Source organism: Haliotis asinina, chromosome 8 (assembly GCF_037392515.1).
Source record: "Haliotis asinina isolate JCU_RB_2024 chromosome 8, JCU_Hal_asi_v2, whole genome shotgun sequence".
In the NCBI taxonomy this organism is placed as follows: domain Eukaryota; kingdom Metazoa; phylum Mollusca; class Gastropoda; order Lepetellida; family Haliotidae; genus Haliotis; species Haliotis asinina.
In genome coordinates this window covers 10528944-10556925 of record NC_090287.1, presented here as the reverse complement: position 1 = coordinate 10556925, position 27982 = coordinate 10528944, and the positions used below count along the sequence as shown (strand labels likewise).

Here is a 27982-nt window from a genome sequence, read left to right as displayed (position 1 = left end):
CCTGACTTGTTCACTATTCCAAACAGAACTACCTTAGTCCGCTATTGTCATGGCAACTAGTTTACAGTGAACACAGATAAAATATTAGTCAAAGAATCAAACCATTTCTAAATACTAGAAACATACATGTATTAGAGATCTTCTGTTGTTTAAAATATAATTCCATTTTCATTAGGAAGCAAGAAGTGACATATAAACATAGATCTGTACTACTTTTTATCAGAAGGTTTATTGACATAGTGTTACATACTCGGTGAACACATTCAAATAAGCACACATTCAACAGCAGTCTTCCCTTGTATTTGACATCGCACATGAATGTCACGAACAGGTCTCAGTTTACATGAAACTTAAAATGAACAGGATAAAACTGAACACAATAAAAACGTTTGATTTAATATAAAGAGGTGTAAAATGGGAAATACATTCACAATACTGTCTGGTTTCTATATGAAGACTTGTAAACTAATTACCTTAATCCAAATCTTTCTAAGAGGCATTTTTGTACTTAAAAGCAGTAAACAATCTGCTCAAGACTTTTTCATACAGTAATGTACAAAGGATGCAAAAATATACAGAGAAAGTGTTATCCCAGTCTTAGGTGCCTGACTCTGAGAGTTACAGTTCGAATCCCAGATAGGAATCAACCTTATAAAAGTTGTAGAATCTATAACTTACTGAGAAAGTATAGTTCCAAATATAACACGTTACAGAACACAAAGAGTCGTGACATAGGGTGACTGTCCTTCCCTGCAGACCCATAGAACAAAACAGTGATGTGAGGTAGAGAGTCCGGTGGGATAATGAATTCATTTGCTATGGCCTTGATGAAATCTGATAGGCTGGTCATCCTCTGATTTGTTCTGACATCTGATGGGTTGGTCGTCTTCATATTTGTTCTGATGTCTGCCACAATGGTTAACTGTTTTGGTTGTATGAAGGATGATGACATCTTTGAAATGCAAGTTGGACATGAAGTTGAAGACATCACAATGGATTGATTATGATGAAGATTTCAGATGATCTAAATATTTCTGCAGACTGGCAATAGCTGTTTTTATTTTGTTTTTATCTGGATCATCAGGTTCCTTCTTTAAGTAGAGCCTGAACTGTTTAATGCTGGTTTTGAGCAACTCCGTTTTGTCAAGGTCAACGTCAGTCCGGAAGAGCCTCTCGCTAACCAGTGCAAAGTTCTTGTGCCAGTAGCTTGGCACAGACTTGTGCTTGCGATGAGCTTCTCGATACAACTGGAAACGAAACAATAGTAATACTATGTCATGTTGTGGGTTAGGTGGCTGACTTTGTGTGCTGGTGATTAGGTGCCTGACTCTGAGGGTGTAGGTTCGAATCCTGGATGAGACTAAAAAAAGTACGAGAATCTGTACTTTACTTAAAAAGCGTATTCCCAAACATAACATACGTTACATCTGACAACTTTCTAAATGACACTGTGTAAATAATGGTTCCATATTTATTTTTCTATTAATCCTAAGTTTGGTTTCAGTTTATTTGTCTTCTCAACAACAGACTCCACTTACCTGAAATGAGTATAACAACATGGCCGTCTTCTCTGGGCCATCTTTGTAACTGTCTGACTTATCAAGCAGAAAGAACGCACTAGCTGTCCTGAAAGAAACAGTGAAAAGTATAACACACACAAACACTATTATACTCATCATACCCTTCCCACACTTCTCCCCTCTCCCCCTATTTCTCTCCCTTCTCCCCCTACTTCTCTCCCCTCTCCCCTACTTCTCTAACCTCTCCCCTACTTCTCACCCCTCTCCCCCTACTTCTCTCCCCTCTCCTCTACTTCTCTCCCGTCTCCCCCTACTTCTCTCCCCTCTCCCCCTACTTCTCTCCCCTCTCCCCTACTTCTCTCCCCTCTCCCCTACTTCTCTCCCCTCTGACCCCTTTCCCCCTACTTCTCTCCCCTCTCCCCTACTTCTCTCCCCTATTTCTCTCCCCTCTCCCCTACTTCTCAACCCTCTCCCCTACTTCTCTCCACCTACTTCTGTCCCCTCTCCCCCTATTTCTCTCCCCTCTCCCCTACTTCTCTCCCCTCTAGCCCCTTTCCCCCTACTTTTCTCCCCTCTCCCCCACTTCCTTCTCTTCTCCCCTACTTCTCTCCCCTCTCCCCCTACTCTCCCCACCCCATCCAATCCCTACTACTCCCTATCCAATAAAAGTATTGGTGGGAAAACGCTGCTGCCTCTCACTGCTGATGCCTGTAGTAAAAATCACCATCTTGTCTCTTATTCTACCTAATGCATAATTCCAATTGTCTCCATCAAGTCACATCAATTCAGGAGAGCAGCTAGGCTTTGTGAGGCATCTCTAATACATTAAGACTAATTAGTTCATTATAGTTGTAGCTATGTGTCACATATTGTGTCTGTCTGGGCTCCTAGCACTTTGTGTTGTGGCAATGTTCCGTTTGACTTGTCATAACAGTTGAGCTTGAGGTTGAGTTCCCCACAATGCCTCCAGATAAACTGAGCAGCTTGAGCGGTCTACTCACATGGCAGCCCATATTTCCCCTGTTGCAACATGCTCCCACGACGTCTCAGGGAAGCTGCAACACCAGCACATCCTGTTACAGCATCGCTACTGATTTTGTTTCATTTAACATCATGGTCTTAACAACAACAAAACTTGAAATACTGCAAAAAATACACACTGAACCAAACTTCAAATGAAAAAGATGTCATTCTGATCTGAAGCACAATGGCCACAAAATGGCCCTTCCAGATATGAACCCTCATTATTGGTGAAGCAAGTTTGTGAAATTCAACAGCAGCTAGCATTTCAGTCAGGTGAACCAAAAGTCACTGTGTGTGTTTTTTTTAATCAACATCAGGACACCAGTTATCACCAACATCTTGCCTTTGTTTAACATCCGTGTCACTTACCCTGTGTGGGGGTGCTTCCAATCAACACCTATATTTTTTTTATTGTTGATCCATGTTGAAAGGTCAAGGGTGGTTCCTTTCTGTATGAACTGTGAACAGACACCATACGGCCAGAGTTCATAGCCACTCTGCCATGATGGTTCATGGTCCTGTACGCCGATACAGCCAAAGACTGGCCGTCTGAAGGATAAAGGAGAAAATACTCCTCTGTAATACATACGTCACTGACAACAGTAGAATGTGATGGGTAGGTAAGAGGGTGAATGTTGTTATACACCTGTTTTAAACTCACCATTATTTCCTATCTGCTACAGACTTCATTTATCGAAGTACAAATCAAAAAGCTGAAATTTATTAAAAAAGACATCAGCCTGAATACTTTTTGATACAGGTGAGAAAAATTTCTTTCAGTGGAAGCCATGGTGGCTGAGCAGGTTAGGCGGCTGTCTTTGAGTGATTGCAATCAGGTGCCTGACTCTGAGGGTGTGGGTTCGAATCCCAAATGGGACGCAACCCCAAAACATACTTGAATCTATACTTTTCTAAGAAAGTGTAATCTAAAATACAACGTGTTACATTTGACCAACAACAAGCATGGAGCACAGGGCATTTCTCTGTATACTGTGCTACCATCAATGTGCAAGAGATCATGGTAACCAGACACTCACCTCTGTATGTTGGCATCTAGTAGAGATTTGAAGGTGAAGGATGTTTTTCCATCCTCCACTATTCCGTCTCTAAGCTGCATGAAGTCACCAGGGAACACCAGCTCTGAGCTGGCATCTCTCATCATGTCCACTGACCACTTGTACGTCAACACCTGGTGTCACATAAAGAATTGTAAATAGCACTTATACATCCAGGAAATCACTCCCATAAGTACTAGTAGTCAGAGAAATAGGTATCTGATTTTGAACATATGCTACCCTTACCATGACAATTTACAATCTCTCATCATGTCAGTAGACCAAATGTACTGTGACACCTACTATATCCAGATGTCTCACCATTTGAACATTATAACGCTATAATACTGGTGTTCATTATATTTTTAAGAGTGAAATACTGTAAATACTGATGAGAATAGAAATGATATTTTCACTGTGTAGAATAACATGTTATTTCAACTGAGTAGAATATCACTTTTCCGACTTACTTGATCATTTACAAACAATGATGAAAATATAATAAATAGAATATTTCGAATAGAATATGATATGATACATATCAGCCTTGTCACACCACAAGATGAAATATACATGTTATTTGACAACATTAACAAAATATCCTCTATGTATTTAAACTGCAAGGTGCATTGTATTTTCCACCAAGGAGGATCACATGAATAATACCTACATGGTAAAACACAATTCTGCTGAATATATGAGTGTGCCTGGTTTTATGCCATTCAATATTCCAGCAATATCATGGTGCTGACACCCAAAATGGGCTTCACACACTGTCCCCCTGTGGGGTATCAAACCTGAGTTTTCACTGTGACAAGTGAACACCTTGACCACTTGGCTACCACACCACATCCTGAGTACAAGAAACAAATATACAAGGAGCAAAAATGATCAAACAATGAAATGTGGATCAGACAAACCAGTGACCAATATCATGAGCAACTTCCAACACCATCAGGTCATGATGGCAAGAAATTAATCAAAGCATCATGTTGGACCTGATAAAATATGTCGTCTTTTAAGATAAGTGCGGGTTGCTGGAGATAATCCTCACCTGGAGTCCCCACAGGAAGAGTACTGGTAATAATAACCACATGCTAAACTTACTTCTTGATCAAACAGCACAATGTCTGATCGGACGTTCTCGCACAGGTGGAAGTATCTGAAAAACGTCATGTGACACAGTAATAACAACACCTGAACCAGTCAAATGCGAAGATAGGTTTCATATCAAATTCACCATCCTCAGTCTGACCCATTTTGTATATGTTACCCAAAAGAATGCTAACAATAATAATCATCATCATACATTCACATGGAATACATATCTTGACTGCACAATAACAGCTATAACACCACACTACAGTCAGTCCAGTCCCTGTACGATGAATATCTTTCACTGCATTGTAACAATATCCCATGCTGCTGCAACTGTGCTGTACCTGAGAGAGTTAGAGGGAAGATCTCCCTTTGTGAGGATGATGGAGCCATTCGGGAGACTGTTCAGTAATGACACAGCAAAGTCTCGGACCACGTAGTTGGTGCTCTGGTCACACCGGGGGAAGTTTCTGTGCTTAACAAAGAAAAGGAGTTACTCATATTACTCAACAGAAATATACATCTATTTTCACCATGAACTGACTGCTATTGTCTGTTGTATGTCTTTTTGATTGAGATACTGAGAAAACAGGTTACGACTATCTGCCTGAAACTGAGGATCTGATACTCACAAGCTGGAAGACTGTGACAGCCACTGCAAAGATGAGATCCAGCCGCCACTTGTGGAGATCTATGAGCCAGTGCACCATACTGGAAGATGATTGCCACAATAACTAGGAGTGCCTAGTGGCTGCAAGAGTTGTATGATCCAAGGGAGTTGAGATTGGTAATATCCCATAACAATATAACATCAACAACAACTCTTGCACCATACTGTGTGTCTGAGCAAAGCCTTGAATGGAACCTATCAATAATGTGTTAATTTGTAATGTGCCAAATTTACACCTTAAACCGTGCACAGAGCACTACATTACAGTCCAAATCAATGGATCAGTTTTCATTTTCAACTCCCTTGGGAGTATAAAACCCTGGATTCATAAGGTACCAGAAGATTCAGAGCAACATACTATCTCATCCTATGGGATACCCATTCAGTTTTGGGTGAACAGAGGCATATTTAGATACATAAAGGCAAGTCACTTATGGAGCAGGACTAAAACAGTAGCAACACAGTCATCCATGACACTACTCTTCACAGCCAGTGTTGCCTAGTTACACGATTCCCATTGGACTGGGATTTCCATCAGAGTGGGACTTAGTGCCAAAAACCCCAAGAAATAAATGGCATTTGGATGTGCAGTGTGATACCAAGGAAGACTTACTTGATAAAGTCTACAAATGTAACAGCTGCAAGTACTGCCACAACAATGTCACTCTGCATCCAAAACCTCTCCACCTGAAACATAACCATGCTATGTCAGTTTAGCAGGAGAGGAAAGTGAGTGAGTTTAGTTTTATGCCATGCTTGGGCAATATTACAGATGCAGTCCGTTTGGGAAAGAATGAGAACACTGAAAGATTAACTATCTTGAAATAAGAATAAGTGCATAAACAAAGCATGTCACGTAATATTGTACTGTTTTAGCTATAATAGTTGGTGGAATTTGAACCAATGATTACAGTAATAGCTACTATTGCTGATAATTCTAAAACAATACCAGCACTACAGCACGGAAGGCACCAACTACTCACCACGCCCAGCAGGAGTGGGTTCTTCACATCCAGATTGGCCCGCCAACCAAAGAAGACGATGTATGCAAAGAGCATCAAGTAGAAGATGCACACACTGGAAGACCTGTACTGCTGGGACAGTCTGCAAACACAGTGGTACAAATGACAAGACTATGAGAAATCACAAAAGCTAAATTAACAAGAAGACAAAGTCATCAATATCCCCCTGCAATGGCAAAATACTCTTCATGAATATGTCTACTAGTTATGATGATGTCAAATGTTTTTCCAAAGTGGAAGGAGAGTGCTGAAAATATTTTATTCAGAAGTCCCCAACTACCAAAGGAAACAGTACATCACCACACCAATCTATGTGCCATGTTTGGTGAAGAAATATTGAAAGGTTTTACAGTCTGCTCCGGAAAAGAACACTACCACCAAATTCAGTCTTAGTCAAACTTGTTGCCGTGGAAAGGCAAAAAGATATTTTATTCGGAATTCAAATACCAAACGGCACCAGTACATCACCACAACCATCTATGTGCCAAATTTGAGGAAGAAATATTGAAAGGTTTTATAGTTCTCCTCCAGGGAAGAGAACACTCACCAAATTCAGTCAGTCAGACTTGTTGCCATGGAAAGGCAAAAAACTATTTTATTCATAAGTCCAAAACTACCAAAAGGCACCTAGAATTCCATTTTAAGTACCGTTCAAAGGCAAGAATCATGAATTATTACAGTTTTTGTTCAAAATGTGACTTCTTATAACACTTATTGCTATTAGTTCTGATGTTGGCATAACAGCATGTTTCAAACAAGATCACAATTCTAGTACAATATTTAAAGTATCAGTTTTTTAATCACCCATTAAAATGTCTATTGCACAAGATGAAAATAATTTAAGGCATCCTTACCGTTTGACAGCAGCAATGACAGAGAATATAGCCAACAAGTACCCCACAGGCGTCAGATCCATGTATATATGCTCCAGGTATAGCCTAAATAAGAGAAAACAAACCATTACATCAACTCTCAAAGATCAACTGGCCAACTCTTAAGTTATCTGTATCGGCTGGAAAAACAGAAAGGTGACCTGAACAGAAAGGTCACAGAAACTGAACTTGACAACTGAATAATAACATGATCACTCCAGACCTGGGCCCTTATTCTCGAAGCGTTCGTAGCCCTAAGAATTCTGAACTTTGATCGTAGCCGATGTGTTAAGAATGGGCTTAAGAAGTTCGTAGCACTACGAACGTTTCGAGAATAGCTAGCCTGCATATGATGTACATGTGTATATGTCTCAAATTTGTCTTCTAGCAGACAACATTGTCAGATCATTGTGTTAGAATGACCCCTAGGCTGACCCCATAGCAAACCTGAAATGACTGACAAACCTGACTGTCGCCTCGGTTAGGTCACATTACCTCAGTATTTGTATCATATCAATGACAGAGTTAGTGAGTGTCATGTACAGAAATACTGTCATTAACAATCTGAAGAATTAATACTAAATAATTTCTACCTTACATTTTGCTTGTATATATTTCAACAAAAAGGTTGCATCAATCTTGTCACAGGTGTGCAGATTTACCTGAGTCCATATAGTAATCCCTGTCCAGTGTGGTCCTTTAGCTGAAAAATAAAATGAATTCTTTATAAAATATGTAAGAGACAAAGAGTGAGGATGGCTTTATTCATCCTCGATATCTCCAGGGTATACATTCCGATAAGTCTCCCCTATACCCTGGACGCATCTACAGGTTGGTAATTTTATTACCTCCCTTTGATGGCTCCATATTCTCAAAGAAGCCACAGGAACAGAGAGGTAGTAGCCTAGTGGTTAAAGCATTTGCTTGTCACAATGAAGACACCTCACATGGGTACAATGTGTGAAGCCTATTTCTGGTGTCCCCCGTCATAATGTTGCTAGAATATTGCTAAAGGGATTGTAAAACCATTCTCACTCACTCACACTAAATATGTATTAGGTTTGAGTATAGTTACATCTGTGAACATAAACTAATCTAATAATATCCTACATCTCATTATGTTTTGAATCACAATAATCAAGCTGTCAGAGTTTGTCTGACCATATATAATGAACACCCAGTTACAATGATGTACAACCAGGTCACCTTGTCCGACCATTCAAATAAAGGTGACAGTGACGACCTTTAGAGCTCCTACCCTAACACATCAACCCCATAAAGAGTAATGCTGTTCAAGCGTACCCACCAAGTCGAAAGTACCATACTCCATCCTCAGCAGGTGTGTGACAAAGCCCATGGGGGTACGTTGATCCCCCCATGTCCATCGTGCTGCCCGGGTGTATGCAGACACGGGGAGATACACGTAGGGGAGCAGACCCAAGCACATCGTCACAGAGAGCTTCAACACCATCCCAACAGTCAATGCCTGCAACGATCCACAATGAGCAATTCACGTATGACACGCACACAAACACCAACAAGAGTTATCAGAAGATGACATATCCCCCCGGCCCCCACATATTTGAAAGGACAAATCATCTGACAATCACTTATTGTGTTTTTAGACCAAGTCTGAATTGTTTCCATGGAATTCATGAAAAATATAAATAAATACAGTTATCAAAGAAATTAAATACCTTTCTTGTACCATTCTCTTCCCACAGAGGTTAATCATATCTTCCCACATAACCTGTTGTAATACAGCCCTTTCATGGTGCGAGAGTTCAGGAGTCATGATTAATTGCATTCAGACTTAGCTGTGCAATCAGCGATGCTGTTTCAAAAGTGATCATTTGCACAGTCTCAGTAATGTTTGTATGCTTCAGGAAAACTAGAACCTTTTACCCTGCGCGATGTGCTGACGTTTCTGCTAGACAGACCTCATGTAATGACAGATCAATGGCATCTCCATCACCCTTGTTGACAACAGACAAGTTAATCATTATATGTCTTGTGCGTCATATCAACATAAGTCATCTGCAGAGGGGGGATATTTGTGGCCCCCACTTTCAATTATTAGTTTCTGATTTTCAGTTAAACATGAAATACCAAACTTATCCTTCATATATTTATCAACTAACTCAATGGCACCAGCCATATTTGATCTAAGTCGATGTGACATGTGTTCTGACTGGATAGAAAGAAGGGAGATAATGCGTGTCACCAATTTTTGGCGCCATAGGATTTTGTGGTATATTGGGAAGATATGACTCTCAGAAGTGCCATATATTAACATTAACTTACGACTTTCTTAGCGCTAAGACAGCTCCGAAAATCCATGCCCTGAACCCTTCAGAACGTAAACTGTTACTAACACATGCAATTAAATCATATTAGGAACAACAAAAGTTGAATTATCTCACCAAAACATTGCACTTAGAGACAGAAGCTGCAAGCAGGTACCAGTAAATATAATGGCAAGGCTAATATTCAGAATCACATAGTTTAAAGATTTCTTGGGAAAAAAAATTTATTAGGCCAGACCAGTTGTACTTCTCTTTTTACGGATCTGCTGATCATATTTTTTCAAGGATAAGAAAATAAATCCAAAAACACTTTTTTCCACTCAAAAAATAAAATCCCCATGTTTTGACCGAATATGTAAACATTTTTTTTCATTATCTTTGTCCCCTTATACACTTAGCAAACTGCCAGAAGTAAAATACATGTACTTCTAATATTTACTTTGACAGGTGATTGTATTTTTTTTTCTCTCCTGCCATTAGGTTTTCTGAGGACTCAAATCCCTCAAACAATTCCTAAAACAAGAAATAAAACTGGTCTGGCCTTACACAGAAAGAAAAGAACATAATATGATGACGTGAGCACTATAGAGTTCAGGTGAAAGTTATTTCAAAGAGTTATTTCCCATTAGATACTCATGGATACAGACAAACAATGGTTGTAGTGCTCTCAGTGATTAATCCAGACATAGATAGTTGGTAAAAGTGGGTTTGGTTGACATAAAGGAACTATGTCCAGATTTTACAGAATGGCAGTCCTGACCTGAGCTGTGTAGAGGAGAGTGACTGCCCAGGGTACGACACACATGATGTACAGGACACACGTGTGTTGGTTGCATAGACTCAAGCCACAGCAGAAAGAACCCACCAGGGCAAGCTGAAACAAGCAGTCTAATGACATTCTGGACACTGAGGGAGTTTAGTTTTATGCTGCTTTTAGCAACATTCCAGCAATATCATGGTGGTTAACACAGGAACGGACTTCACACATTGCACTCATGAAGGGAATCAAACCTGGGTCTTTGGCATTCATTTTAACCACTGGGCTACCCCACCACCCCAGTTGATGGACAGACAGTGTGTTGGTCACTTACCAGTTGAGATAACAAATAGATGCTGCAAAATATATCGAAATAACTATTTTTTAAACATATTCTATTAAAAATGTAAATGGATTGGGCACAAGTTATCCAACTTAGGAATGCTTTCTCCCTGATTAACTATAAGACACTGCACAAGCATACACTACACATAGTTATCGTAGATATACACACATCAAAATACTTTAAAGATATTCATAAATGATGTTTATGCACATACACATCGCAGACATACTCATAGCTAAATATTTATAATTGGTCCACCCATGGCCCTGTGTACTTCCACACATTACAGACATATGTATCACTAAATGAACTTCTTCAAATAGCTGATTTCCATAGTGTTGATTGAAGATGCAAATTCAATTTGCTTTTCTTGAAACACTGACATACTGGATAAACTTAATCGTTTCCTAAATGGAGAAAATATTTCCCAGTTTACAAAATGAATGACATCCACTCCAACAACCAAAAACGTTCAGCCAATGAAGGTCAAAATAGACACTGTCTACCATGTCCACTAAATACATTGTACAAATCCAAGAGGACCACTGCAAACTCATCATTTACTGGTCCTGATGACTTTTTACTAGCCAGTCCACAAGACCAGCATACATTTTGCACACTGCATCATGGTAGCTTGATGTTAAACATTACCATCTGAAGATGCATCTTGTTGCCTTGACTCTGCTCAAACATCACAGCTAGCATCATGATGACTGCTACAAACAGGTTGTTGAGTGAGAACACCTCGGCCGTCACAGCCCATGTCCAGGTGAGTCGACTGAAGGAAAAGATGGCTACTGCCAGAACACCAGCCGATGACCAGCTCGTCAGTCTGTCAGGGAGGTCATAATCAATACATAAGTAAATTAACAGACAAATAGAATCAACATATAGATAGTTGGATCTATGTACACAACATATATTTTATATCACTGATTCACAAACATCTAGCTGTGATATATAATGCCTTTAAAAACATTTTTGTATTTATTTATCAATGTTTTAACTGGCCATGTTTTTACAATGCTCCATACATATCCATGTAGCTAGGGAATAAGGGTACTTTACGCAGAAAATTCAGAAAATGTTGTGGTTTAGAACAGACAGCTGGTAAGGCAAGCATAATGAAAATTCATGCCATTGAAGATAAAAAAGTTAACTTTAACCCTTATTTGTCAAGTTGGAGTAGATTTTCAAAGCTCTCTTAGCGCAAAGATAGTCGTAACTTAATGCTAATGTATGGCACTTACGACTATCTTAGCACTATGACAGCTTTGTAAATCTAAGCCCAGACCATTTCTGTATAATGAAACCCTTTCTTGAAAACCTTTCAAAAAAGTGGTCAAATGTATGATGTTTCTCATGTCTGTGGTAAAATATCTAATCTAGGAATACGTCATAACAAGAAGCTCCTAACCTCTCCACAACCACAAACAGTACTCCTGCAACAATGGCCGACGTAAAGGCTGTCAGCAGGTTGACTCGCCAGGCAGGATTACCAAAGGGAAAGAACTCCAGCATGCACTGCGCCAGCACCGTGAATAGGGGATAACCCGGTGGATGTGCTACCTGTCATGAACAGTAGAGGGCAGTTTTACCTAAATCGTTGCCATGGCAAGGACACAAACTGCATATGTAACAAATGAAAACAATGCAAAGAGACATTGGGAGTACTGGTCATGACTGAAGTGACTGACGTTAGTTTTACGCAGCACTAAGCAGTATTCCAGCTAAATAATTGAGTCTGAACCTAACATTCCAGAGGTTCAGCCCGAGCATCAATCTAAGCAAGTCAGCATCGATCAACCAAGTCAGCCAGCCTGACCATCCAATCCTGTTAGTTGCCTCTCATAATAAGCATAAGTGACTGAAGACCAGTATTCTAACTCGGGCCTTCACAGGTGGTCAATACTGAAGAAATGTCTGATGAAACCATTTGGGCCATAGAGGATAAACATGCACAATGTGTAATGATGTTTGTATTTACAAAATAGAATTAGAGATTAGTATCCATAAAGATACATATATAAAGAAATATGGCATACTCACACCAAATTCACTAGCAGCCACAATGAGTTCACCTGAAATATGTTTGAATTTCATTTCATTTTAAAGTAATTCAATTTCAAAAAGTAAGTGACATTTCATGATACAACTTTTACTAGAATCTGCTTTAATGTTTTTCAATCATATTCCAGTAAAGAAACACCAGAGAAACATCATAAATATAACCATTGGTAGGCCCTCTAGCTCTCAGCTAACTTTCTAAGTGGCAACCCACATTCAATTGAAAGTTGCACTGATATTTTCAGGCATTGCATTAATAAAAGAGTGGACATCATATATCAGGCATTTTGTTGTGTGAAAACCAGGGATAGAAATCAGCACAAGTCCACTAACTCAGACAAGTTTTGTTCATGACAAAAGTGTCGTAAAAAGGTAAAGGGCTAGAATTCCAAACATTTTTTGTGGGGTGCTGATATATGCCTTTATTTTTCACCTGCAGTTCAGGTAATGATGTCATGGTCTTTTTGCTAGACAAAACATAACATCTCCTCTCCAATGCTGTCAAATATAGACAGAGACAAAGATCTTAGTTGTATATTTTTCAGTAAAATAGTGACACACTTAACAAAACAGTAAATTTATAAAAAAAGATCCTACTCCACATGTACATGTAGTTCTATGTGACTTTAAACAATTTTCCAGCAAAAACACAGCTGTGGACACCAGAAATGGTTTCCAGACATTGTACTCATGTCAGGAATCAAACCTGGATCTTTGGCATGAGAAGTCAATGCTTCAACCACTAGGCATTAGCTTCAAGGAAAAGAGATTAGATAGCTTACCCGAGTCGCCCCCAGGCAGGGAAGGATGGAGAGTTTGCTGGTATACCCCGAAAACAATCAAAGCAACTGTAACTGGTTTCCACAGCGACGACAACACATCCACAGAAGCTCTGCAATTGGACGTTTTCCTTCAAAGATTATCTATGCATCAACAGAAGAAACACTGGTTAACATGACAGGTACTTCAAGAAATTAGCTGTCCTCATCATGGATTGTTTTGTTCTTAACTTACTTTGTTGTTACTAGAAAACTACACAACAATGAAAAAGAATATCATTATTTTGTCACTATGAGTGAGTGAGTGAGTGAGTGAGTGAGCGAGTGAGTGAGTGTGTTGCTTAATGCAGGTATTTTGCACCTACTTGTCGTTCAAGGTACATTAACACTAGTTAACAAAGCGTGTGCATGATGTAAGACTACAGTTAGCCACCTTGTCAGAAAAAAATGAAAGGACGACTAGTTTTATACACGACTGATCACACACCAGCTTCACAATGATCAATTTATCTGGTTCACCAGCCTGATTGACCATATTTAGCCCAATCACCTGTCTTCAGCCCTTGAACATCAGAGGTAGAATTGGTCTTTAGCAACCAATATTGTAAGAAGTGACTAACGGCATCCAGTAGTAAGGCTTGCCAACTTGCTTGACACATGTCATCATATATAATTTAATCAATGGATTGTCTGGTTCAGAACTCTATATTTACAGACTGCCGTCATATAGCTGGAACATTGCTGGGTGCAGTGTTAAATAACAAACAAAACCTTCAATTTGTTTTGGTTTTAGACCACACAATTTCCAGTTGATCACTTGGATTTCTGGTCCATACTCAATCACTCAAAGACCACCAAACGTGTCTCATACTCAATTAAACCTATTTCTTCATAACTCACTCATGTGTGGAGTCTGGCATGCCCATTAGATTTAAGTCGGAAGTCTCCAGCTGGGTTGAAGGGCCATCCTTCTTCTTTTTCTTCAGCGCCTTTGCCATCGGAACACTTGGTCAGAAACTGTGAATGTTCTGTCTGAACATGACAAATTCTTATATCTAAAATATGATTATGCTCAACTGAAACAAGTCCCATGTATCAGTTACCTCCCCTTGATTTCCTGTTTTAAACAACATGTTGCTATGTAGGCAGCGGAAAATCCACACTTGACTGTTAAAAATGACAGTCAACAGTAACAATTAATTGTATAACGTAATTAACCATTCAAAAATTCTTAAGTCATCAGCTGCACAGTTAGTGCAAGATACCAAAAAACTGTAAATTACGAGTCACATTCTATTGCCGCACTGACAATACGATTCTGTTGATCATAAGGCAGACAGGAGCTAAAACAAACATCTATTAGTGAGGGAGTCAGTTTAGTTTAACATCACTTTTAGCAATATATTCCAGCAATATCACAGTGAGGTACTCCAGAAATGGGCTTCACACAAAGTACCCATGAGGGATTCAAACCTGAGCCTTCAGTGTTAGGACTACTAGGCACCCAAACATCTATGAAACTGAATAGGAACAAATTTTAAGGACAGACAACTTATTTTTTTCAATAGATGTGATGTTTCTTGTTTATCAAATTGATGGAAGGACCTTGCAACCAATCATTCATATGCACTATTCCATAAGGAACACCTTGACTATTGCATTGGGTGGAACTGTGAGATTTCAGGTAAGAATTGGCCCCCAACAGTCTAGGTTGGTCACATGCAAAATTGTTTGATTAGGCAGTCGGAATGGGTCACTTGCTCGACTGTATGTCATCACACCTCATGGTGGATCAACACTTAACACTATCAACCAATTTTATCACTGAATACAGCTAAAATAGCATAGGCAGATCCAAAGGAAGGGTTCAGTGGGTTCAAACCCCGCCTTTTAATAACCACATTAAAGATTTTCTTTTTGCGCTGGCAAACACAAGGGAGGTTCAGTGAGTTTGAGACCCCTGAACCCATCCTTTCATTCTTTTATCCACCCATGAAAAGGGTAAGAATACAGAATACCAGATACCTTCTGCCATCTTAGAAAGCAAGCAAGTTTACTTTTGGTTAGGGTGAGGGTAAGGTTTAGGGTTAGGGTTAGGGTAGGGTTTAGGGTTAGGGTGACATGACACTTAAAGGGGCACTGATGCGGAGCAATTTCCGTGGACTGGTGTAAACTTTTGTTATTGTTTTTCTCCCGTGAGTACCCGGATGATATCCCAGAATTCGTGACTGGTTCATGACCCCTGCTGCGCAGTCCGTATGCGCAACTGATAGTTTAATTATAGACAGATCAACTGAGGTGAAGTCATTTTTACTTCATTACAAATGTATTATGAAAACAAATGAAACACTTTGAAGGTTAATCATCTGCCAGTGGTAGAAATGGTAAAAAAAAATATTACGACGGAAACATAACGAAGCCAATGTACGTCTCTATATTTTGTCTCATAACCCTAATTAGTTTATTGTCATATTTGTATGATTTTGAAAATTATTAAAAGAACACACGGTCTGCTTATACTCATAGTAAATTTCTAACATAACAGAAACATTTATACATTGTATAGATTGCCAATGTGGATCCTATTTCACACACATACGCAATCTAGTGTGTGTTTTCTGTCATATAGATTCTGCTGAATGCTACAACAAATAGATTAAAACAAAATGCAAATAATGATTATAATAATAATGACTAATTCTAAAGTAACAATGTCAGGCTACTACCTTGTTCAGGAAAGTATCCATCAATATCCACGTAAAAGAAATCGTATTCCATTCATCTGCAGCTGGTAAATAATCCTTCTCTATGTCACGTGTCTTACAACTGTCTAATTTGCGAAAAAGTAACACATCGTTTCAAGTCTTTCGTTGGTGAAAACCTGATAAACCTCTCATTGGTCACCCAAGATAGCACACCTGGCAAATAATTGTATGATGTCCGCTATTCTAAGTAATTTAGTTAACCAATAATGAGCAATCAATCATTCAACGCAAGGGTGGTTAATTCTTTGAAGGTAGGATGTTGTTTTTACACTCGCACTTTATGACAGGGTGTAGTCATCTACACACTCTGCCTTTTGACAAAAGTAATTAATCAATCATTGTGTTATCAGTTGATCCTTTGATCGATGTTTGTTTTTGTAACTCAGTTGATAAACCCTCTTACATCACTTACATGCACATATTACATAACATACAATACATTTGCCATTACAGACCTTAATTTATAATGTTGAGTATTTACTCCAGACAGGAGAAATGCCAAATGGGAACCTTTGTTGAGTAACCGAAGTGGTGTTACTACTAATTATACCTGTTATAACGTCATTAATTGACCATCCAGAGAATGATGACAAATAACATGTGTAGGTTTACACCATCAAACGCGAGTTACAGCAAGGAAGATGTAATCTCTGTGTCGCATGCAGCCTGAAAACACTTATGGGCCGAAACTGTTTTGAGGATACCAACGGAATTTCGTTACATAAGGAATACATACAGGCATTTGATGTGTACTTGGGTAAATAGGTGAAATAAGGGGTTTTTTTACGTAAGAAAATTTTCAGATTTATCTACCAAAGGCAAAGTCATCAGTTATTGTTTACGAATTCAACTGTGTGTTTTTATTATCATAAATAATAAACCATTGTAGCTACCATAGCTACCAAAATACACGTATGATATTTGCTATCACAGCTGAACCAACACTCAAAATGACCTTAATATAAAGCTTTGCAATCTTCCGGAGTGAAACAAATGGCTTGCTACGTGCCTGTAGACATCATATTTTCATGTAACATGATAAAATATCGAGGTTACAAACAGAGAAATAGGATCAAATTGAGTAACTATACCATCCAAGCATCTGAAAAAAACTACACTGCTGGGATATTTTGTTACAATCAGACAAGGAATACCATGGATATTTTTAAATAATGGTATATGATGGGCATCCGGCCTCCTGACTCTTTTGGGTGAAGAAATTCTGCTAATATGGACAGGAGCCCAGTTCCTTTGTCCGTCACGGTCGAAGGAGCGGGCGCTGACCAATTTGCAGTTTGGTTTCGTAATTAGACCGTTGGCGAGAAACATTATTCGCTCTGCATCAGTGCCCCTTAGGCTGGTAGGTATCCGATATTCTGTAAGTGGACCACAACGCATATCATTTTTTAGCAGAGTTGGTTAACTGACCTTTGTTAGTTGTATCATTAGACTTTTTATTGAATTTCATCCACTTTCATTTTCCAAAAAATACTTCTAACATAAGAATATCATTTTAATACTTATCAAGGTATTAAACTTTCTCAATAAAGCTTAGTGTAGCCATTCGATTGCTATAACACAGGACGGTGTTGTCCCAGAGTACACAACAGTTTCAGTAGGAAGCTATATACCGGATGTGACTGGTTCGAACAGTGGAGTTTGAGAGTTTGAGCTCAGGGACTCTAGTCGAGAGCCGCTGTTTCTCACTGTCATGACATGACGGTACTAACCCATCGCGGTACTCGTCAAATGGCTTGTACAATTTTGTACTACCTCGCTTGTGTGGCTCGCTCGATCTTTCCTGACATATCACTTTGCATACACACATGTAAAACTGATCGCCCTGGCCCTCTCGAGAAATAACAATTTATAAGAATGACCTGTGTATTTCTCCGCTAAGCTGATAGTATGCAGGGTGTTACTGTCATTGTTTACTTCACATGTGAAATTGCAGTTGGGATGCGTTGACTTTATGGCCTTGACCTTCGAAAGCACCGATTTTGTAACACGGTTCCTTATTGGTGAATGCACAAATACCACGTCCTTGACCGTGCTCATCTCACCTTCACCTCTATATTGCGAATCCGTCAATGTTATAAAGAATTTTCTGGTGTTTTGCAACGTTCAAATCATGGCAAATGTAAGTATTTCCGTTAATTGGCAATGTGTAACCTCTTGAGAAATTTGTGCGTCTTTCGATCAATTGAACGTGCGGCGTTATGCAATGACACCACAAATGTCATCTTATTTCGTTATGATACGCTAGAATGGTTGTCTCCGAATGGCTCCAACACTGCGTTCTTAGAAATAACAGGGTCGAAATGCCATTCAGCTGGTGGTAATTATGATGAGATTCTAGTTGTTCTGTAATTAAAACCTGACAGTGAAAGCGGCAAGCATTATTCCCACCTACATAAGCAGTACTGTTCACCATGGTTTTGAATGGCATTTATGACTTCGATCTGTAAGTGATACCCATGAGGATAATATGTGGATGGCAGTGTACAGCACAGTCAGAACTGGATAAGGCAAACACGACATACGCAGCATTATTGTACGCATTTTGATAAAACAACCAACTGCAACTGTTTCATGCATTGTGAAAATAGTATATTGACTAACCAAGGATCATGTAGCCTGCAACATCGTTGTATTGTGGTACTTGACATATCCGTAATCGTAAATGAAATTCTGAACTAATGACGCCTATTTCAATGTGACATCTGATTAACATGGCATTTAATCAACACATTCGTGCAAAAAATATTATTTTAACTTTGATAGTGTTCAGTGAAAGCCATTAGACGAATGGAGACTATTTACGAAAGGAGAGAACTCCATCGTATCACGGTAAACAAAAAAATTCATTCCACAGGAGCTAAATATAGCTCATTACATCACTTCCACTATATTTTTTTGCAACAAGGATATGCAGACAACATTGTTCAGACAGAGTGGGAAGGGTCATCTATGAAGCGTAAATATTATAGGCTGTCAATGTTTACAAAATCACCTCTGAGAGGCATGTCTAGCGCATAAAACCAGAAATATCAATTTGCTGCAATACCATAAATGCAGCAATGTAACAAGGTCTGTGTATGTATGTATTTGCACATTTGTCTACGTACAAAAAAGTGCCTGAGGTACATTTGTACTGAAACAAACACTAGTCTGTCATACAGATATCTATACCTAATACAGCTCATGCAAGTATAGAATATGAGCTGAGTCTAGATTGCGACAGTTTTATGGCTCCTTTTCATTATATTTTATAAGTATTATTATCGAAATTAGTATGTTCATTTCAGAGACAAGATGTTATGCTGCAGCATCCCGACTGATATCTGAAAGAGTGGCTGTGATAGATTTAAGTACCTGTAGGAATCTAGAGAATCCTTTATATCATAACAAATATATAACCCCTAACGCCCCAATCCCCAAATGTACTTCATGAATTTCACAACAATTTTTGTGTACTGCAAAGTAAGAGTGGCATAGGGATAGGACTCCTACAAGTCATAAGACCAACTGTTTTTTACATTGACAATTATAGGCCTGTATATAACATGGCATTGCCATGTAATGTGGGACTTCCCAAGTACAACAAAACCTACACAGACTAACTATGAAGTTGAATTATCTTAGGTTTCCCTTACCTGTGTATATTGTCAGTCAGACTGACAGTTTGATTTACATGAGACTGAAGCTCTACTTTTTAAATGAATATCAAGTTACAAATTCATATTTTTTTTATATTACTTTAAAGTAGGATTTTGAAAAAATAGAACTTGTGCACTGGCAGTGCAATGTGACTTTCATTTACTTTGCAAATGCATGTTTGTGTAACTTCTTAGATGGTTAGAATTCATGAAAAACAGGATTACCATAATACAAAGTAAAACTTTTATAGCAATATATAATTTAGATCATCTCCACCATGGATAAATGAATGTTGACTACTGAAAGGGAAGACATTATAGCTTTTCTTTTTGTTTTGGCTGCTTACATGGTGTAGTCGATTGAGAATCTCCAAGCAGAGCAAAAGGTGGGTTGTTCAATCTTCAGCTTCAACATGATGTCTTGGAAAGATTGCACTTGTTGTCAGCCCTGCCTGGCTTTCTCACATTCATTTGCATGGATGTCACAATGTAAGTGCAATAGTTTTAAACACTGTGTTACACCCCTTTTCACCTCATCCTTGGTTTGTTAAGATTATGTACTTTCCAATTTTGGAAAACACAGACATGAAAATATTTTCACACACTGTAAAACAGTAATTTCTTGTGTTTTTTATTCACTAATGTTGTAGCCATTTTTGCATGAATTTTGCCTTCAATAATGCTGTAACGGACATGAACAATGTTCAGTGATTCACTTCTTGTTGACCACTGCAGTCAGCAATACTCAAGCAGTTTTTGCCATGATGAAGAAACCTGGGTATTTGATGCACAAGTTATTGCAAATACATAGTGAATTTATATGTTTATGACAATGTTACTGGTCCCTTAGTTCAGATACAAATTCACACAACATAGTTCAGTGTTGCCAGTTAACTGCTCAGTGCTCATTATATGCCTACCCTTCCTTGTATTTTTTCGTTATTAAACAATCACAGTTGATGTCTTGATTGAAGTTCCAAACTGAAGTTAACTGCCCAAAACATGTCCATGACTCCCTCTCATGACACCAGGGAGTCGTAATGACTCCGAAATTCTTATGCTTAGGACAAACACTGTTAAACTTAGTTATGAATTACACCATTTGGTCCGGTATATGATAACATCTGAACCAGACAAATCAGTAGTTGATAGTATGAGCATGAGTCATACATGGCCCACATGTTCCTTTCCCCACACTCCAAGGGTTGTTCAGTGTTCAGTGATATTAAATAATTAAACTGCGTTCTGGTTACCTTGTAAGTAAAACATTGTCTCAGCCTGCTGAAAGATCAGTTTTGATTTCCCAAATTGGTTTATTATGTAAAATCATTTCGATGGAATATGAATGAAATAATTCTTATGATGATAGAACAAACACCCAGCTCACTCCATCATGATCATGATGTTAAAAAATTCACTTAACAGAAATATGGTTGACCATCCTTCACAGAAACAATTTATGCTTATCCTGGCGTATTTTTTGGGGGGATGGTGGGGGAATTCAAAGTAAAGGAAAAAATAGAATTTCTTCACAAGATCAGTATTTAGGTATGTAAGATGTAGACAAAAGCTATTGTGTTTGAAATATTTAGGTGGTTCAGTATGGATAAAAGAAGGCCAGATGTCATTTTAATGCAAAAACATTCTTTGATGAAAAAAAAGCATACTGTATTTGCGTACCTGCGGGAAGTGGATTTTTCCAAGGGAAGTAACTCTTCTTAGCTTACATTTTTCTAATGATTTTATGCGTAATAAGACTTAGAACAAATAAAAAATTAGTGAAGAGAGATTACTTGGGACATTTTGCACTATAAGGACTTGGTATATATTCCTACCAGCTTTATGGATATCTATATATATAGTTTGGTAAGTTGACTCTATTAGTTTTAAGTGAAGTGATACATTCTTACAATGATCATAATGTAGAAAACTGACGAGAGCCAAAAAGCAGGGGCTTCTACTGCCTAAAGTAATGCATGACTGAACAAGTGTTGGACCTAGGACGTATCATTTTCAGCATTAGAAGCCCTGAAGGCAAAATACTAAGGTTCCACGAACATTGTGGTATGCTGTTTCAGTACGTGCACCCGTAGTCCTGATCAATTATTACTAGACAGGGACCACAGGACCAGCATAAATGTTGCACACTGACCCGTTTTGTCTCATGTCTCATTTCAGGTGTTCTCTTTGTTTTGTCATGAGCAGTGAATAAGAGTTAAACCTGTTTGTGTCATTTCCTTCAATTAATGTAGGTCAGTAAGTCAGAAACACATTCCTTTAAAGACCTTATGGCTTGGCATATTTTTAATTTTCAAGTCATGGTTACTTTGGTGAACTCTCCATTGCAAAATCTGGAGCACATTAACTAAACAGCCGAAGAAAAGCAAAAAAGACATAAACATGAACACTTAACGTTATGAGATTTCATCTTTTTTCAAAACTTATGTTTCTTTTGGTGTGCAGTATATAAAGGTGATGACCATGTGACCTTGACATACAAAGGATAACCCACAAGTAAAATGACAGCAACATCAATATGTGATATAAAAATCCAACTATGTAATAACTTACTGCTTTCTTTGCACACTTTTGTTCACATATAATTTTAGTACAAAGGAGTAGGGGACAGAAAAGCTCAACAGCAATCATTGGTTTGTCAGAAGACTGAACAGATCCATTAGGGTAGTGAAGTTAACTTTAAACCTGAAGGGTATGTATCAAAATTATAGCAGCTCAATATTTTTTATATGTAAAACCTCATTCCACTCATTCGGTTTTAAATCACATATGGAGCTTTTGTCATTTTTTTTCGTATATACCTCTTGTTTTCCAACACATTTTATTTATATCCTCATTCAGTATTGCTTTAGGTGGATACTTGAATGTTTGATGAAATTAGATTTTCAAATTAAGTTTGTTCATGTAAAGCACAGCATTCACAGTAATTCTTTTGTTGAAGGGCCTCTTCTGTCCAAGCTGATACTTATATACTGAACAGCAAAAGAAACACACTTTTCGGGGGGAAAAATGAAATATCATAAAGGGAAGTGTTCATGTATATGTTTTCTATTGAAAAATTTGACAAAAGCCAGAGTTGTGTTTCTTTTGCTGGTCAGAATATTAGCAAGAAAATATGTTGTAATCCACAGTGTTAATTTGCCTGACTGATGTAGTGAGTGAGAAAATAACCTCCATTGAACCACTTGTAATGTGGGTTTTTACCAATATCCTTTTATGTATATTATTATTATTGCTAAACATTAGACACCTGTTTAGTCATTTTGCCATGAGAAATTTTCATTGTCATAACAGAACCATTAATAACAACTGAATTTTAGTGATAGATAGATGATTAGGATCAAAGGAAAAAACAGTTATTATTTACAGCTCTGAACCAATAACTAGTTACTATGATGAACTGCCTGCAGTATTCGTAGACAAAGGTACAGATCAATGAATTGACTGGAATGTAGGCAGTATTGGACATCTGTTGATAAACATCTTGTTTTGGGCCGTCTGCTGCACAGCTGACTGACTTGAAAGAAACAAATATTGACATTTCCAATCGTTTATAACAACATTTATACAAGCGGTAGATGTCTGTAGGTATAACCACAGAAATACGTCCTAGCTATAATGTCATTATAACATTTTAACCTATTCCACATGGACATTAAGATGGATGAAGACTTTCCTCAAAACTTCAAACACAATAAATTTCATGAGGACCTAGGATTTTATTGCACAGGCTGGAGAATTTGTGTATTATGTTTTTGGAAAAGGTTGGTTTGGGTAGGGAGTGTGTGAAGACAGGTCATGATAGTCTTGAACAGTCAAGTACTTTTGCTCACAAATAAGTTCCTGTTGTCTGATATATTCCTTAAAGCCAGTTACATGTCACATTTTATCTCTCAGCTGTCTGGCCAATAAGTGCAGTGAAGTCATGTCACGTTTATGAGATAGCGGTCATCATGTCTATGTGATAAGGCCATCATGTGTATGAGATAAGGTCATGTCTGTGCACTAAGATCCGCATGTGTGTGAGATGAGGTCATGTGTATGCAATAAGATCGTCATGTGTATGAGATAAGGTCATGTCTGTGCACTAAGATCCGCATGTGTGTGAGATGAGGTCATGTGTATGCAATAAGATCGTCATGTGTATGAGATAAGGTCATGTCTGTGCACTAAGATCCGCATGTGTGTGAGATGAGGTCATGTGTATGCAATAAGATCGTCATGTGTATGAGATAAGGTCATGTCTGTGCACTAAGATCCACATGTGTGTGAGATGAGGTCATGTGTATGCAATAAGATCGTCATGTGTATGAGATAAGGTCATGTCTGTGCACTAAGATCCGCATGTGTGTGAGATGAGGTCATATATATGCAATAAGATCGTCATGTGTATGAGATAAGGTCATGTCTGTGCACTAAGATCCGCATGTGTGTGAGATGAGGTCATGTGTATGCAATAAGATCGTCATGTGTATGAGATAAGATCATGTCTGTGCACTAAGATCCTCATGTGTATGAGATAAAGGTCATGTGTATGCAATAAGATCGTCATGCGTATGAGATGAGGTCATGTATATGCAATAAGATCGTTATATGTATGAGATCAGGTGTATGAGATAAGGTCATGTGTATGCAGTAAGATCATCATAGGTATGAGATAAGGTCATGTGTATGCAGTAAGATCATCATAGGTATGAGATAAGGTCATGTGTATGCACTAAGATCATCATATGTATGAGATAAGGTCATGTGCATGGTAAGGTCATGTGTATGCAGTAAGATCATCATAGGTATGAGATAAGGTCATGTGTATGCAGTAAGATCATCATAGGTATGAGATAAGGTCATGTGTATGCAGTAAGATCATCATAGGTATGAGATAAGGTCATGTGCATGAGGTAGGGTCATGTGTATGCAGCAAGATCATCATAGGTATGAGATAAGGTCATGTGTATGCAGTAAGATCATCATAGGTATGAGATAAGGTCATGTGTATGCAGTAAGATCATCATAGGTATGAGATAAGGTCATGTGTATGCAGCAAGATCATCATAGGTATGAGATAAGGTCATGTGTATGAGGTAACGTCATGTGTATGCAGTAAGATCATCATAGGTATGAGATAAGGTCATGTGCATGAGGTAGGGTCATGTGTATGCAGTAAGATCATCATAGGTATGAGATAAGGTCATGTGTATGAGGTAACGTCATGTGTATGCAGTAAGATCATCATATGTATGAGATAAGGTCATGTGCATGAGGTAAGGTCATGTGTATGCAGTAAGATCATCATAGGTATGAGATAAGGTCATGTGCATGAGGTAGGGTCATGTGTATGCAGTAAGATCATCATATGTATGAGATAAGGTCATGTGTATGAGGTAACGTCATGTGTATGCAGTAAGATCATCATATGTATGAGATAAGGTCATGTGCATGAGGTAGGGTCATGTGTATGCAGTAAGATCATCATAGGTATGAGATAAGGTCATGTGTATGCACTAAGATCATCATAGGTATGAGATAAGGTCATGTGCATGAGGTAGGGTCATGTGTATGCAGTAAGATCATCATAGGTATGAGATAAGGTCATGTGTATGCAGTAAGATCATCATAGGTATGAGATAAGGTCATGTGTATGCACTAAGATCATCATAGGTATGAGATAAGGTCATGTGCATGAGGTAGGGTCATGTGTATGCAGTAAGATCATCATAGGTATGAGATAAGGTCATGTGTATGCAGTAAGATCATCATAGGTATGAGATAAGGTCATGTGTATGAGGTAACGTCATGTGTATGCAGTAAGATCATCATAGGTATGAGATAAGGTCATGTGTATGAGATAGGGTCATCTAAAATAGACTAGGGTCAAGTGTATGAATGGGCTTGTCTGTAAGTTACATTTACGCTATAACCAAAGACACACACATCTGACTCTTAACATTTTTTATGGAGTATATTGGACATTGACAGTTAAATCTTTCAGAAAAGAAATGTAGCGAAACCCCCCAAATTTTAAGTAGTTTGCACTGCTAAAGACAAAGCTACTCTATGATGTGTTGTTCATGAGGGTCAGCTTGATCCATTCACATCAAAATCTCATCATTCTATTCATAATAATTTCTTATGCAAAATTAATGCCAGAATCAAAAGCCAAGATCTAAACTAACATAGTGTACTTAGTGACTAAATTTTTATCTTAAAGCTATTTGAAGTGTATGTTTGGAATATTATTTCATACTATTATTTTCCCTATGTGTGCAAGTTCATTCCAGTCAGCAAACACACATCCCATTATCTACGTATCCCCTTGCTTTTCCCCGCCCTCTCCCATTCTCTCTCTCTCTTTCTCCCTTCCTATTCAGCCCAGTAAAATACCATCATGTATTAAAATACTCATGAATTATTACCCACAGGTAACTATTGCTGTTTCAATGTGACCGATATCCCACTTTTTTATCTCTCTACTTCGTACATTCATGGAGCCTTAAGCAGTGTACTGATGCATGAGTATTCTGAATCAGGCACCACATTTTAAAAGAAAATGTTCATGTAACTCCAAGGAAAGACTGTTATTCTTTGAAAGTAAGACTAGGGGCTGACAGAGGACTGCTAGACTGTCACTGAAAACCTTACTTAAATGTGACATAGTGCACAGACATGTGACATAAGTGCAGATAGAGTGAATATTATCACAAGGTCTTTAAGTCTTCTTGTATTCATGTTTTGTCATGTTTCATACCAAGATCAAAGTGCACTTGACACTATCTATCTGTTAGATGCATGTGCACATATGGCCTATATTCATTTTGTTTCTTGGTAATGCATAAACATATTTTGTTTTAATATGATGTATAATATTATACAAGATAAACAGCATTGAAACCAATTTGTGGAGAAAATAAGGTAGATTGGAAGTTTCATGCCGACTTTGAAATTCTATGTCATGCTTCCCAAATTGATTTTTATACAGTTCTTATACTGCTAACATATTAATATCCTAATTCAGTATTTTAACTACATGTATGAAGTAAGAAACATTATTGTACCAGATCTTTACACAGCATGAACAGTGTTTAATGTTTTCAAAATCATTAATATCATAAAACATTCCTACATGCAAAGTCAAATTATTCTAGGACTTAGAAGTTAGATAAACAATTTGAAGAAAGGGAAGGTCACTTTGTCTAAGCAAAAAGTAACATGCAATAAATCTTCCTCTTACTAAATGAAGAGACACATTAAAACAAACACTCACCATATCATGTAGCATTATTGAATACAGTCCGCTAACAGTGTGCTTGGCCCTCAAGGCATCAGCTGTGAGAGCTCAGGCCAGCTGGGTCACAACATAGGTTGGGCTGTCGCACAACATCTCCAGTACAAAATGGACAGGCATACCAGCTTCATTCACCAGGTGAACTAGTAAGATAGTCGTTACACTCAGTAGTTTGTACCAGCTTACATCAGGTATTGATCCATTTTGGACTATCACGAAGGTAGTAGCAATGAGCTAACACCACCACCTTGACAAGCTTGTAAATAGGACATGTCTTAGACTGACGGAAAACAGGCAGGTCAGATAACCAACGTGGACACCCAGAGATCCTTATATCTAGGCCAGGTTCATTTACTTGCCCTGATAGCAATGTCCTGACGTTACCTGCATGCTACTAACTCCTTTCACCTTGTCGCATTGTTTGTCATCTGTCTGTCTGTAACCTGTCGTAACACCACACCCTAGCATGGACCAGCAAACAGGATATGTGAGTACCTGCATTTTCACCAATTGTCTGTTGTTTCTCTCATTTGACAACTATTTTGCTGTAATATGTAAATGTACGTGTAATCAACTGTCAACAGTGACATTACCTTGTAAGATGGTTACCTGACACACTTGACTGTAGTGTCAATTTCTGTGTGGTGGAACAGTACAGAATTTCATTGTGTGGTATTTACCTTGTGTGTGTTTCACTATGATAATATGCAGTATTAATAACCTTAATCTTATGAATTAACCAT

At 38.2% G+C, this 27982-nt stretch overlaps 2 protein-coding genes across 9 annotated transcripts in view; one reads left to right on the top strand and one right to left on the bottom strand.

The window, feature by feature from the left end:
• Window positions 1-213: 213 nt before the first annotated feature.
• Window positions 214-27707, bottom strand: LOC137293415 (protein O-mannosyl-transferase TMEM260-like). Of its 5 annotated transcripts, none has more exons than XR_010957480.1 (21): window positions 27219-27707; window positions 14416-14547; window positions 13519-13628; window positions 12719-12750; window positions 12087-12238; window positions 11321-11501; window positions 10327-10440; window positions 8567-8746; window positions 7923-7963; window positions 7243-7326; window positions 6350-6470; window positions 5980-6053; window positions 5329-5407; window positions 5041-5171; window positions 4706-4760; window positions 3581-3732; window positions 2913-3092; window positions 2522-2575; window positions 1539-1626; window positions 577-1247; window positions 214-473 (listed from the first exon to the last, which is right to left on the bottom strand). XR_010957480.1 is itself a non-coding variant. In XM_067823936.1 (20 exons), the coding sequence occupies exons 2-20, from the start codon at window positions 14511-14513 to the stop codon at window positions 1002-1004; spliced, it is 2172 nt and encodes a 723-aa protein (XP_067680037.1). In that variant the 5' UTR covers window positions 14514-14547; window positions 27219-27664; the 3' UTR covers window positions 214-1001. The 5 variants fall into 5 exon arrangements, 3 of the variants coding, with proteins under 3 accessions (XP_067680037.1, XP_067680036.1, XP_067680038.1); XR_010957479.1 differs by lacking the exon at window positions 27219-27707 and adding an exon at window positions 18161-18273; XM_067823936.1 differs by having other exon boundaries at window positions 214-1247; window positions 27219-27664.
• Window positions 18337-27982, top strand: part of LOC137293416 (UTP--glucose-1-phosphate uridylyltransferase-like) — a 65957-nt gene continuing 56311 nt past the window's right edge. The window contains exons 1-2 of one of the 4 annotated variants that reach the window (XM_067823940.1): window positions 18354-18420; window positions 20296-20325. In XM_067823940.1, the coding sequence (XP_067680041.1) occupies window positions 18412-18420; window positions 20296-20325 (39 nt within the window). In that variant the 5' untranslated portion in view covers window positions 18354-18411. Of the gene's footprint in view, window positions 18421-20295; window positions 20326-27284; window positions 27378-27632; window positions 27727-27982 lie in introns of those variants that run through there. The other 3 variants (XM_067823943.1, XM_067823941.1, XM_067823942.1) reach the window with 3 other exon arrangements.